The following is a 15,245-nucleotide window of genomic DNA, read 5'->3' as shown; positions in this document are numbered from 1 at the left end:
CATGGAACCGTCGGCTGAGACCTGATCACATCGTCGACCAACCACCTCCACGTGTCACTGTGACAGGCTCTTATTTAAGGGGAATGGCAGGTTGTTCGGATCCTAAATGAAGTTCCAAGGAACAATTATAGCAATGCTTAAACATTTCAGGCAGCAAAACTGGCTCGGGTACTCCCTTGTTTGGGCAAGGAAGGAAATTAAATGCACATTTCCTGTACTTTTTGATTTACAGACCTGCCCAAAAACGACCAGCATTCCCCTCTTGCCCACGGTTTTGCTTTCTGTGGTTTCAGTTACCAGAAGTCAACCACAGCCCCAAATATTAAATAGGAAATTTCAGAAACGAACAATTCGTAAGTTTTAAACTTCGAGCCATTCTGAGTAGTGTGATGAAATTTTGTGCTGTCCTGCCGGGGACTTGAGTCACCTGTCCTTCCAGTGTACCCTCTGTGATGTTAGTCGCTTAATAGCCATTTCCTTTGTCGGACTGACTGTTGTGGTATCTCAGTACTTGTGCCCAAGTGACCCTTATTTTACTTAACGATGGCCCCAAAGTGCAAGAGTAGCGATGCTGGCAATTCGGATATGCCAAAGAGAAGCCATAAATTGCTTCCTCTAAGTGATAAGGGTGAAAGTTTCTGACTTAATAAGGAAAAAAAAATCATATGCTAAGGTTGCTAAGATCTACGGTAGGAACAAATCTTCTATCTGTGAAATTATAAAGAAGGAAAAAGAAATTTGTGCTAGCATGATAACTGCATAGTTAAGATGGAAAAGCATTAAATGTGTAAAATAAGGTATTTTGAGAGAGACACCACGTTCACTTAACTTTTATTACAGTATGTTGTTATAATTGTTCTATTTTATTATTAGTTATTAATATCCTACTGTACATAATTTATAAATTAAATTTTGTGACAGGTATGTATGTATAAGAAAAAAAGGGTTCAGTAGTATCTGCAGTTTCAGGCATCCACTGGGCATCTTGGAACGCATCCCCTGTGGATAAGGGGGGACTGTTGCACATGATTTCTGCTGATTTTAAGAAAGTCACTTAAGTTAGTATCATGTAGTTTTAACTGTGATAGTTGGCATGGCTAATACTGGAAAAAACAGACTCATCTGATGCCTTGTAAATGTGAGAATAAGCTGAAGTAGCTTTAAAACTGAGGTATCTCTCTAGTTTTTTCTCTGTTCTTTTGTCATGCGCATCACATTTTAGATGTATATTTAGTTAAGTATCTTTGTAGGAAACTGATTAAAAGTCAGAAGGGTTCTAGAGTGTCTGAGGAAGAAGTATCACCGTTTTTCCTTCAACCACAGAAAAAGTTGCACACATTTTCAGGTTTCTTTAGTCTCTAATTTGAATTTAGTAAATGTATCAATCAATGACTAATATCGTCATTCCTGCAATAACTAAAGAAGAGGCAGGTATCCACAGAGAGACCCAAGCAATAAGGCTGAAAGGTAATTTCATTTTGTGAATTACTTTTGCTTTTCAGAAGATAAATATTCAGCATTTGTTCAATAATTTCTGGTGCTTTCAAAGCAATTATCCTGCTGCCATATGGCATTGATAAGATATCACTAACCATTAAATGACAGAATAAAGAATGCATTTCACTACTTGGAAATGTAAAAGTACCATGAAACTCAGATAACGTTAAATAACCATTTGTTTATCAGAACAGTTTCACTGAAAAAACTGACATCAAGGGCAGGTCATTTAAACAGCAGTTTTAAGTTTTAGTGGGACCTTGTGGCAGGGGCCTAAGATACACTGAGAGCAGTGATTAGCCACTGATGGAAAAGGAGTGCAGGTCCCGGTGGTAAGCAGTACACACTCTGCCAATGCACTCTTACTTACTTCTATGGGCACCACTATACCAGGTAGGACCACTGGTAGGCACCTGAACGAGATACCATGACAAATACTTTTTAAAGAAGATTGTTTTCATTGGTATTTAAAATATTTTTCTGCGTATTGTTTTGTGGTATAATCAACCTAATCTTTCCTTTTTTTAGCAAGCAAAAAGCAGCTACAACCTAAAAAAAAAAAAGGAGAAAACTTAAAAAAAATTACATTTATGAAGCATATTTGCTGAAAACCACCAAGTACTTACTAATGTTACTTGCCATGTCCATTCACATTTCTAACACCTGAAGCAATACATATACAAATATACTTACTTTAACAAACAAATGCAAGGGATTTTGTGAGTGAAGAATTAAGGTTCTGTAAGAAAATAAAAATAAAGTGATCTTAAATGTTTCAGAAGATGGTAACATTGCACAATCAAGCAGGCCATACTGGACATACCTACAGCCCTCTAAAACCTACATTTGCCCTCAAAAACTGATACTGAAAGGTTTTCAAGCATCACTAAAAATGGTCTAATTAAAAATTCCTGGGACTTCCCTAGCAGTCCTGTGGTTAAAACTTCTTCACCTTCCATTGCAGGGGGTGCGGGTTTGATCCCCGGTCAGGGAGCTAAGATCCTTCATGCCTCGTGGCCAAGAAACCAAGAACATAAAACAGAATCAATATTATAACAAATTCAATAAAGACTTTAAAAATGGCCCACATCAAAAAATTCTTAAAAAAAAAAAACACCTCTCAAAGGAGTTAACTCTTCGAGAGGAGAAAAAAGCTTAGAAAAAGGACATATTGTATCATTTATGTAAAATTCTAGAAAATGAGAACTATTTTATATTGTTAGAGAGCAGACCAGTGTCTGGGGCTTGGAGTGAAGGGAGGGATAGATGGCAAGAGATGAGAGAACTTCTGGAGGTGATGGAAATGATCAGGATGTTGGCTGCTGGGTGGTTTTACAAGTGTATACAATATGTCAAACTCAATAAATTGCACGCTTTAGATGGATGCAGTTTACCGTATAAAAATTACACCCCAATTATTCTTTAATGAGACCCCCACACCCGCAAAAGGGGCAAAAAACAAACCAAAAACAAACCAAAAACAAAAAAACCTGGGCTAAGTCTCACTTTCCTATAGAGTGGAAAACGAGTCTAAAGACCAAGCCGCACAGCCCCACGACCTGTATTTCCATTTGCAGCGCGTCCTTCAGGTGTGTGGGTGGGTGCAGGGTCGGGTGGAAGACTGGAGATAACCCCACCCATCCAATAAGTGAGTGAAAGAGCTGAAGCACCTCGGGACTTAGTGAGCATTTTAAGTTACAGCACAGCCAAGTGGCTTAAAACACAGACTTGGCTTTAAAAGACAAATATGGGTCTCAGTGTTGGGTTTAAAAGTGGTCACAAAGTCCCTGTGCCTGCAAGTTTAAAGTTACCTCACGTTCCCCTTCCTTTGTTTGTCATTCCATTTTCCTTCCCGTGGGCTGATAGTGGCTGCTGAGTCTCTAGGCATGTAATTCTGAAATCAGATGATGATGGAAAAGCAGACTCAGGCACAAGTCTTAACCTTTAGAAGCCTATTTTCCCACCTGTGAAATGGGAACACCATCTAACTACCATGTGACTGAACTGGACATGTCACTTGGCATTAGCCACAGCAGCTTGGCTCATCACAGGTGCCCAGTAAATATTTGTTGAGGAATGAGTGAATAAGCAGGTATATTTACTAAAGTGAAGGCAGAGTTTATAAGAATGTGTGTGTGCACAGATGTGTAGGTTAGAGGGCTAGTAGGTTGATAAAGAAACGAAATACTTAATGTAATTTAGATAGACTACAAGAAATCAGGTTTCTAATGAGCAGAAGTGTAGTGATGTACACCGTGTTATACTTTATACAAATCAGGATTCATTGAAGCTGTGAAGAGAATCCATTTAACCAAAAATTAGAATTGGAGGAAATGATGTATTAAGTGGCCAATCACCCAGCCTCTCAAAAATCATGATTATGTTACAACAGCATTGAGTATTACGATTACTGACTTTTCAGTTTTTATTCGATTTTGTATAATGTAAACATGCTGCTTGAGCAGAACACCCCACAGCTCATTTGCTGATATAAATCATTTACCATTTTTATGACCAAGTTTAGAGTAACAATCTGAATTTTATTACAAACAAAAATAAATCTAAAAAGCTTCCTTCAATTATACAGTATGCACAAGGATTTCTGCATCACATCATTTTACATAACATGTTCTGAATGACAGAAGTAGAACTTCCTACCATTTGAAGAAAGGAGCTGACCACTGAAAACCACACACACTTACATAAAGAAACAAGAGTTTCACAGGGAAGGCCTGTGATCTGGCTACAGGCAGGAGCTGAAACTAGGAACAGAAAAGAAACTTGCAGGAAAAAAAAAGACATTTGATGCTCTAAAATACTTCACCAAAAATGGTCAAACATTTGTAAACAACTTTTAAACAGACCTCTTCAATATGCTATGTTGCTATAAGAAATACTATTAACTGATTTTTATTTGACTCAAAAAAGCTATTTTTACTGCTGAGGAGTATTTCCCTGTTAGATAAAAGCTTTGTTTTCCTTCCCTGGAGGTAAAAATAAAATGTAATTAGGGCTTATTCAAGGATTGTTTGTGAATTTTTCAGATTGGGGCCTCTTAGATACTTGTTTGTCTGTTTGCTATTTCCACCCCCCAAAACGAGGGTTAGAATAAATGTAAGACCGGATTTGGCTCCTTGTTAACACCTCTGTTTGAAGGGCTGATGGGTGAGAACATTGATGAAACTGGCTGTGGATTTTAATCATCCCTGCTATCCTTTTCTCCCATCATCAAGGATAATAAGGACTTAAAAAAATATGAGCTTGGCAAGTACTTAAAAACCAAGTAAGGCTGAATTGCATTCAGTGTACGGGACGGCTACAGTACTGAAAATCCCCAGGAACATGCTGTAAACAAACGAGCAAGTGTTCAACAGCCTTTTTTGCATTTGGTATCATGACTTAAAACTACTATTTTCTTCCATTTACTTATTTGGGATATTTTAATGAAGTGATTGCATGTAGTAATAACAACAATAAACTTTCCCTTTAACTGTGTAGTGTATAGCAAAAACACATTCGTGACTAGAAATAAAATCTGAAATCTAAAATGCTAAATCCTAATGGAAAAGTTCAGCCTTAGTATCCACACTTGGCTACCTCATGCTCTGGGATAATTAGAAAAGTCTCTAAACACTGACTAGGTCCCTTTTGGTGGAGTGACAGATGTACAGACAAGCAGCAATACTATGGAAGAGTGAAGCTTTTCCTTAGAGTTATTTTCTGTGCCAATTTTATTTTACTATTAATACATTAAGCCTAATATCACTTTCAGCTAGGTAATTAAATTACTTGGGAATGAAAATCTCCTTTTATTTAAATGAAGTGATGGTTGATATTTACCAGAAACTTTTAAATAATAGATTCTGAAGAAGCTAAAAATGACACAGTTTAGTACAAACTGTCCTTTACCTTTATTGCTTGTATACACAAGGAATACATTATAAAACTCAGTGGGAAGAAAAAATAATGGAAGAAAAAGTTACCTGCTTTAGTATTTTTAAGAATAGTTTTGATAAATTCTTATATCAACTTGCTTATCTGAAATAGAGCAAAACTACAATACAATCACGATATAATTCTAATAATCACAGCAATTATGCTTTCATTTTAAATTTTCTCTTCATAAAACATTAATGCTATAAAAATGAGGTCGATGACATCCCTACTTAAAAGACACCTTGTACTGGTATCAAAATGTAATTAATTTTAATACCAACTGAAAAAATAGAGCTTATATAGTTTATTATTTCAATGAAGTTTTATTATTACTTTTATTTTCAAAGTTGGTAGCAAAGTTACTGTTAACAATATAAATTTTCTATTTATAAGTGAAACTCCTTTAAAAGTGTTGAAAGGCAGCAGGCATCTAGGGGGGGCTTGCAAGGAAAATCAATCATTCCAGTATCGATAATAGGATACTTGATGAATTTAGATTTACTCCTTTAACTTCCTCATTAACTTGTCCTGATTTGCCAGTTTTTTTGCTCATTTGGTATTGTAAAAGAAATCTAGGCCCAAGCCTTTTGGCTGGAGCAATTATTTCCATTTTCCATGATTTCTCTTCAGTTTTTCAAATATACAGTAGAACAATCCAATAATCATTGCAGGAAGGAATGATCATTTAAGCTGATCATGTTCATGATCATGTTCATTTACCTTTTAATTTCATTTGAGGGATATTAATATTAGAGTCATAAAAGCTTTACAGTTTCAGCACACATCCACGCAATCACAGAATTAAAAATCTTTATACCTTTAAAAAAAAAGGGTTCCATTTTGTTCAATGTATCATAGACAAAGTTTAGTCTAATGAAATATGCTTTTATTAAATACAGCAGCCGCCACTTACCTTTAAATATTTCATGGATAAAGTTCAGTACTGATCCAAGGAGGCTGGCATCAAAGTCCTCACTCTCAACTATCCCTAAAGGTTCTGTATTTCTAAAATGTACCACCAATTATTCTAGATTTATAATACCCTGTCTTTATCTTGGTATATACCATTTTTTGGAAAAAAAATTATTGGTTTTTTGAGATGAGATACAAGAACAAAATCATTCTTGAGGTTCCACCTCGAAAAAAAGACGATGATTGCTCATAGCAGCTAGTTTGATACCCCTTTTGTTAGGCTAGCCTTCACACAACGAGCATGCATATACAGCCACGGTTTACTGCATCTGTTTTGAAGTTGAGAACTGCTGCTTATTCAAGTACAGATGCCCCCATGTTATATGAGGAGACAGTTGAATTGCATGTCCACCATGAGAAAAGGAAAATAAACGATGAAACAAATGCAGCAAATATAGGCAGCTGGCATTCAGAACACGCCAAAAAGCTAACACTCATGAATTGTCATTATAAGGGTTTTTCTTTCCTTTAAAAAAAAGTCTTTCTTTGCATATTTTAAAATTTAACGGTCCCAGAGAATCATGAAGTGCCTTGTCGTTTTTGCTGCTGACTCCTGATGACCTCTAGTTGTTTTTTGCACTGCTGATAGTAAGTAGAAAGGCTTTTGTTTTCATCTAAAAGCTTTTTATGTTCCTGTACCAGACGAGATGTATTTTGCTGGTCCTTTTCATCCTGGTCCAGTTCTGCAACTAGTTCTTGCCTAAAAACAAATACCACATATTACACAGGATGGAAATATTCATACTTTAATAGCTGATGATGGAAGCTCAATTAATTAGAACTTCTTTCTGGGTCTATCATTATGCATCTTAGGTACACTATTCAAATATAATTATGGGCTGGAATGGAAACTATCATCCGTTCTTCTGGAGTAACCATACAAATACCATAATCCTTTTAATAAGCAACTGTAATTAGATAAGTAGTGAAAACAGATAAAATGGTATAATAAAAGTGGCAGAAAATTTCATTTGGTATCCCTTTTGTGTAGGAAGGAAGAAAAAAAGGCTGGGAAGGGCTTTATCTAGCTATCCTTGAAAGTAACACTTGAAGTTTTAATCATTCACATTCTACTTTTTTTTTTTTTTTTTTTTTTTTTTTTTGCGGTACGCGGGCCTCTCACTGTCGTGGCCTCTCCCGTTGCGGAGCACAGGCTCCGGACGTGCAGGCTCAGCGGCCATGGCTCACAGGCCCAGCCGCTCCGCGGCATGTGGGATCTTCCCGGATCAGGGCACGAACCCGCGTCCCCTGCAACGGCAGGCGGACTCTCAACCACTGCGCCAGGGAAGCCTCACATTCTACTTTTATACTCACGTATTCGTATTCATATTCTGAAACCACAATCCTATTTAACTACATTGCAAACAAAACCACAATCCTATTTAACTACAGTAGCTAACAAAACGTCTGCAAGCTAATTAAAATAGGTGTTATCCAACCTAAATCTCCTTCCTATTTTAAAATAATGAGAAGAATACAAAATACCACTTACTCTTGCAAACGTTTTCGGGAAAAACCAGTCTTTTATAGGTTGATAAATTTTTTTGTTTTTTTTTTAAATAAATAAATTTATGTATTTATTTATGGCTGCATTGGGTCTTTGTTGCTGCGTGCGGGCTTTCTCTAGTTGTGGCTAGTGGGGGCTGCTCTTTGTTGTGCGTGGGCTTCTCATTGCAGTGGCTTCTCTTGTCGTGGAGCACGGGCTCTAGGCATGCAGGCTTCAGTAGTTGTGGCATGCAGGCTCAGTAGTTGTGGCTCGCGGGCTCTAGAGCGCAGGCTCAGTAGTTATGGCACACGGGCTTAGTTGTTCCGTGGCATATGGGATCTTCCCAGACCAGGGCTCGAACCTGTGTCCCCTGCATTGGCATGCGGATTCTTTTTTTAAATTTATTTATTTATTTATTTTTGGCTGCGTTGGGTCTTCCGTTTCTGTGTGAGGGCTTTCTCTAGTTGCGGCGAGCGGGGGCCACTCTTCATCGCGGTGCACGGGCCTCTCACTGTCACGGCCTTCTCTTGTTGCGGAGCACAGGCTCCAGACGCGCAGGCTCAGTAGCTGTGGTGCACGGGCTTAGCTGCTCCGCGGCATGTGGGATCTTCCCAGACCAGGGCTCGAACCCGCGTCCCCTGCACTGGCAGGCAGACTCTCAACCACTGCACCACTGCACCACCAGGGAAGCCCCCAGCCTGATAAACTTCTTTAAGTGCCTTTTATTTGGGGGATATTATGTATTAGCTCCTAAAGTGAGGCTGCTGGAAATAACTGAATAAGTAATGAAAGGTCCTCAAACAAAATGTTACTAGTAACATTTCTTATTTAAAGTATTTAAAAATCAATTAAACCATCATATTTTTTACAGTGCCCACAATTCACCATTTGTTTTTCTCTAGCATAGAACTCCTCTTTCAAATGATTAAAGTATGAAAAAATTATAGGTTAAGTATAAGAAATACATATTGAGACATAAGAAATCATTTTTTTCTTATCATAAAGTGCCACAGAGTTCCATAATTAGTCCTACAGTTTGCAGACTCTAATATTTAATCTCCTATTTAGCCTTTAAAATATTAAGTTGAATTCCTCTACATCACTGTATTAGTAAACTGCAAAAAAACTACCTACCACCATAAATCAGCTTCATAGGTTATTTCATGAAGGTCACGTTTAAGAAAACTGAAATACTGTTTTTTAAAGAATCTCAAATAGAGAAGTATGGAAATGGGACTGTATTTCTTTAAAAGGGGAGTAAAGCAGTCTCTGTATCTCCCAGAAAAATGTGTGTAAGTACAAAGCTCCCTAGAAAAACACTCATAGATATGAAATAAAGCCCTCTAATAAGTAATTCTACTCTCCTAAACATACACCTGGCAAGAATATATCTACATATATGTTTCTAAGATAAAGCACAACTGAACGTTAGTAAACCAAATTATTTTACCTTTGTCCAAAGAAACAATAAATCTTTTTTTTTTTTTTTTTTTTTTTTTGAAGATAGTGGGGGTAGGAGTTTATTAATTAATTTATTTATTTTTGCTGTGTTGCGTCTTCGTTTCTGTGCCAGGGCTTTCTCTAGTTGTGGCAAGCGGGGGCCACTCTTCATCGCGGTGCACGGGCCTCTCACTATCGCGGCCTCTCGTTGCAGAGCACAGGCTCCAGACGCGCATGCTCAGTAGTTGTGGCTCACGGGCCTTGTTGCTCCATGGCATGTGGGATCCTCCCGGACCAGGGCTCGAACCCGTGTCCCCTGCATTGGCAGGTGGACTCTTAACCACTGCACCACCAGGGAAGTCCCAACAATAAATCTTTATAACAATAAATCTAAACAGCTTTTAACTTTAAAATTCTGAGAACATAAAACACATGGTTATGAACACTAGTTTATTTCCCTTAGTTATATTTTTCCTAATATAATAAGAAATAGTCAAAAGAGATGAGTTTTGAAGGGAAAATTAGCCGAAGGGTACTTAAAACTTAAACATAGAGAAAATCTCCATATTAGAAATATGCTTAGTGATTAATTCTAAAAATTATTAAGTTTTCATGTCTTTAAACAATATTGCACCTTAACACATTTTAAACTCAAAATACTAATTATTTGTTCTTATTCATAAAAGATAACTTACTTTCTCTGTAATAACAATGCAATTTCTGTTTGGACTTTCATATATTCTTGTGCCATTTTACAATGCTGTTCAAACACTGCCATAGATTCTTTGGAGTTTGGGCATGGTGCTAGAGGCTGAAAATAAATCAGGAATGTTAAAACATAATTAAATCAAACTCAATATCTAGCTGAGAGTTAAGACAGAGACTGTGATATATTTTTATAGCACTAAAGCAATGATCTTTTAAAAATAAGTGTTAAACCAGGCCTAGAAAATCTCAGTGCCCTTTTGTCAGCGTTAACTCAGATCTTAAATTTACACTTGCTGCTTCAACACTTTCTTGTTGTTACAGAGAACCACGAGTAGAGTACTCTTGGCCCCTGGTTTTTACATTTCAGGTTGCCAGACTTTATTATACTGAAAGATGTTTATAGTTGTCACACGCATGAGGAGACAATGAAGTACATTAGTTGTATTTTCAGTCACCATGAACATGCCAAAGTATTAAGCAGAAATGAGCTTATATGGCTTTTACATTTTAATGCACTAAAAATAAAGAGCAAAATGCTATTCTTGGCAGTCTTGAACAAAGATATGAGTATTTTAAGATGATTGTTAGAACAGGAACAGTGATTTTGGCAATTTTAATTTTGATTGACTTAACTGAGAATCAGTTATTTCAGCTTGATTTTTAAAAGTTTAAGGAGGTCAACTAAAAGCATAAATAAATGAATATACAATAACAGATAGGAACACAACCATCAGCTTTAAAGATAAACTTCTCTAAAAGGAAAAAGTAAACTCCGCTGAGAAAGTACTCCTTTACCTGTAGTTGGTGATCCAGTGTAAGATAAGCCATTGGGATGGAATTATCTGATCCATTGGTATCTGGAATTAAAGGATGTATTTTATTTATTTTCTGTTACAAATAATTAGAAACAAAAAACAAGAAAGCATGCATGAGATAATGGTATTGTTTTTCTTAGAGTAAAATAAAAGTTATTGCTACTGGTAATTTTTGAATTCTAAAAGTAAACAGAGGACATCCAATTACAGATAACTGGAATACTCTCACACCTACAATTTAAGTTGGCTATAAGTTGAATAGAATACAGTATATTAAAGCATGTAAGCCCTTGTTTAATTAAAAACAAAAACAGTGATATGGGATCTTTATATTTTAAATTCAGTCGTAACTGACTCTACCTAATCAAATCCCACATTCTTTCCTTCCTTGATCATGCTAAGTTTACTCTAAGGCTGTGTCAGCTCCGGCAACATCAGTGTTCCTTCACAGGGAAAGGGGCAAAGCAAGAGGCACTTTCTCTTCCAGTGGATCACCTTCAATTGGTATAGATTCTAACATGAGCTGCCCATCCCACTCCTCCCAATGAGAATCATTGCAGAAAATGAGAGATGTTATTGACGGGAGTATATTACACACATTGACAGTAGGGAAACTGTGACTCAATATCATGCCAAAAACAGTTAAAAGGGTTAATTCAAACAACCAGCCAATTTTATCAAACTATTTGAACAGACAGGTTTTGCTTATATTTCAAAAGAGGTAAAACTGCCATAACAACTTGCAAGAAGAGAAGCATGGGATGGTTGCTTCCCAATATTAACATTTATGTACAACAGTTCCAGAAGCAGGAAGAATCACTGTGACGTAATATGGACTTTCCTATTTCAGAAGCAGCTGCTTTCCCATCGTTTATAATAGAGAATAAGCGAGCTAAACAAGTGAGCTGTTCAGCCCTTTTTCTATAAGTGACTCCTTGACAGAGTGGTGCGGATGAAGGCAGGCGAGGTCAGGACGACAGCAAGGTACTGCCTCAAATGCAATAGGAATCCAAGACAGTTTGACGGTTCAGTAACCTCCTAATTTACTGCTGACGGATATTCTAGCTTCAGTTTTTTTTTTAAAGGCCATTAAGAATGTGCTTGCCAATAACTCCAAAAGCGAAGCTAAATCAGACCAAATGAGATAATGCATGTAAGGAATACCATGCAGTGCTAGCTAGCCTATGGTGCTGGTGGTGGTTATTATTATTGTTTTAAAATTATTGTTATTGATACTAAACGAAGAATTGGAAAAGGAGGGCAATTTTAAATACTCGAGTTTACATTTCAGATTAAAAAAGTAATGTTAATCAAATCCTGGAGTGCACTAAAGAAGGAATAACAGAGGATTGCCTAAGAGAGCCTTTACCCTAAAGTTATATATTAACAGAAAGGTTTTTCTGAAATGGCTAAATAAGAAATACATTTGTTTCTCCGACGAAACCTCTCCCCACCCCCTTGCAATAGTTTCAAATAATGCTCCCACCAAACACTGCTTTCCACAAAACTAAACTGATTAAAAGTGACTTCCCCCTGACCTTATTGGAAACATTAAGTGTCTTGAAAGAGTTTTTTCAACTTAATATTTCCACTCCTATCGCTCTTTCTTAAATCTTTGATACCTGATATATCCTTCCTATTAAATCAGTCCCCTATATCCAATATGTATTTCAGAATTAAATATATCAGTGTTTCACAGTATTCTGGGGGTGAAAAAAAAAGTCCAAGGATTGTGCTACTCAAACAGTTTTAAAGCCCTTTGAGAGTGGGAAACTTAAGGTCCTTTATTGAATTTCATCTGTTCTCTGAAACCAAGACGTGAGATTTTACTTTCTCACTTAAATTGAAATTTAGCTTTCAGTTTCTGGTTACAAGATAGCAAGGCTATGCCACAAAAGTTTGTTTTTTAATTGCTGATCAAATCTAACCTCTTTTCCTAAATATCCAGATTCACACTGATTTGGTTAAGTTAGGTGCAATCTCTTTTCTAGCCCCTTAAACACAGTACTTATAACTATCTCATATTCTCTATGTGCTCCCTTCATGTGGAATGCTGTCTTCTCCTATCTGCTTTATGACTAAAGAACAACAGTGACTAATCTCACTATTTTACAAAAAAGTCACAGACGATGCCAGGATTATGCTTATTTATAACTATTAAAACATTCGGTGTAGTAGTTTGTTATACAGCATGATGAATTTATTTTTAATGTGTCAGTACTGTAACTGTAATCAGAATGCAAGCAATGGGGCATGTCTTATATTTCTATCTTTGCAAAGTACTAAGCACAGGACAAACTCGTGAGTGAATGATCCCCCTGTGCACCGTTCCCCGCCCACTGTGGGACCCTCTACTGGGTCTCGGCATCTCTTTCACTAGCTGCTCTTGCGTATGTATGTCTTTCTCTATCCCCAATACATTCTAAGTAGAAACCCAAGAGTACTTATGTGTTATGATTATTAAATCATTGTGCTCTTTTTCTCTGAAAAAGCACAAAAACCTCTGCCCTTTTAAATTAAAAAATCGAATTAATTAGGTTGTTTTAACTTATGTATGCACTTCTAATTTTTTTCTGGGTCAGTGGGCCTTCAAAGAAAAAGGTTTTACCTGTCTCTTTCCTACAATTTATTCTGTTAGCTTGATTATCAATATTTTTCTTAGAAACAGTGCAAAGCTGAACTTCATTAATTATAAACTTAAACCAGATTCTCAACTTCTAAAATTGTATTCAAAATATTTAAAAACGATAACCACACATTTGCAGTATATTTCAAGGCAAAGTCAAAATGCAGTTGATACTGCTACTTGGACCTATGTATGATATCTAGCTATTGCTATTTTGTGGTATTTTAGGTCCCAGAAAAGAAACAAAATGCAGCAGTTAAGTGAGAGGGACTTAGGAGAATTTTGATTTTTCCCTCATGAATTCACTATCTGCCACACGTTGACTGGCGTGTCTAGATTAGTCCAGGCTGAAGTGAGGAGACCCGCCAAATGCTGTAATGTCTGGGCGAGCATGCCCTCACCGAAGGATGTAGGAACCAAAAAGAGCTGACACTACCTGAATGTTAATGATTAAATCTGTCCAGAGCATTTCCCTGCCCACCTCTGAGAAGAAGTACGTCATGATAAATTCTGCACACGTGCTGAGTAGTGGTGAATGTTCTGGATAATCCTAGGCTGTGCTGTGCTGAGGGTGAAACTTAGGAGTTTTTGCCGCCAATGAATTTAAACTTACTAAAACTAGTGAGTACACCCAAGGCTAAACATAGTTCTATCTTACATGACCGGAGAAAAGCCACCCAGTTAATTTTTTAAATTAAATTATGAAATTGACTAAACCATGGCAAGGATCTACAAATACTTGTAAGCAGAATTTTAGTTTGTAAAGACAGAAAGCTGACTTTTTAATTGCCACAATTAATAACATAATTGATCTTATATAAAACCCCAAATTGTTTAATTTTCCAAGATCTAAGAGATCATCTTCCTTCTCTGACATAGTAACATATAAATAATTTTTACAGAAGTATATTGCTGTGTATTTATCAAGGTATCCCCTTAATGTTAAAGAAAAGTTAATTCTGTTATGGCACATAATTTCCTGCTTACTCATAATGAAACTATTCCCTTACTACCTTCAGACAGGCAGGTTTTAATACTAATATTTTGATTTTGACCAGTTAGTTTTTCATGTTGGGGAGTTTTAATAACTCTTACCAGGCTTTTAAAAGTCTGTTTAACAAAATATTTACGTAACTGAAATGAGGTCTCCCTCTCAGTTAAAAATGATTCAAAAGCTTAATGGTAAGAAATGTTTTTCTTACCAAGGTACATAATATCTTGTATTTTTAAAACAAGACTGAGATGAAGATGATTATTTTACCATTCTAATTTTAGTTATCAAAAGATGAGAATTTACTACTATCATTGAGAAGGATGGATTGTAATAGGACAATCAGACTGAAATATCAAGAATAGAATATCTTCCTATTTGAAAAAAGTCCCCAAACAAACCATCTTCAAAATACATGTTTAGTATCTGGGGGAAAAAACACATGGGGAAGGTAGTCTCTGTCTTAGCACTCAAAAAGGCATTTTAAAATTTACTGCTAAATATTTGATCTTATTAACAGGAAAATCTAAACTACTGTATAATGCCTGCCTTTGTAAGCATTAGAGTAATGACATGATTAAATGAACATAAACATGCTAAATTCAACTTTATAAGTATAATGAGGATAAACTGGTTACCTGTGGAATCATCAGGGGTCCATGGATGACTGCGAGCTGGCTTTTCTGAGGTTGGTCCTGAGGTAGTGATCATTCTGACGCTAGGACTGGATGACCTACTGCTCACCTGCAAGAAGTGACAGGAGGAACAAAGTGT

General features: G+C 36.5%; 1 protein-coding gene across 2 annotated transcripts in view; it reads right to left on the bottom strand.

Annotated features, from left to right (window-relative positions):
- Positions 1-3,891: 3,891 nt before the first annotated feature.
- The window catches only part of MAP3K7 (mitogen-activated protein kinase kinase kinase 7), a 70,577-nt gene continuing 59,223 nt past the window's right edge, over positions 3,892-15,245 (bottom strand). For both annotated transcript variants that reach the window (XM_082634296.1, XM_082634297.1), the window contains 4 exons: positions 15,110-15,215; positions 10,835-10,896; positions 10,027-10,142; positions 3,892-7,105 (listed from right to left, as the gene is read on the bottom strand). In XM_082634296.1, coding sequence (XP_082490422.1) covers positions 6,925-7,105; positions 10,027-10,142; positions 10,835-10,896; positions 15,110-15,215 — 465 coding nt within the window. In that variant the 3' untranslated portion in view covers positions 3,892-6,924. The remainder of the gene's footprint in view (positions 7,106-10,026; positions 10,143-10,834; positions 10,897-15,109; positions 15,216-15,245) is intronic.

Source organism: Mesoplodon mirus, assembly GCF_964341445.2.
Source record: "Mesoplodon mirus genome assembly, chromosome: 10".
In the NCBI taxonomy this organism is placed as follows: Eukaryota; Metazoa; Chordata; class Mammalia; order Artiodactyla; family Ziphiidae; genus Mesoplodon; species Mesoplodon mirus.
This window is presented reverse-complemented; position numbering and strand designations above follow the sequence as displayed.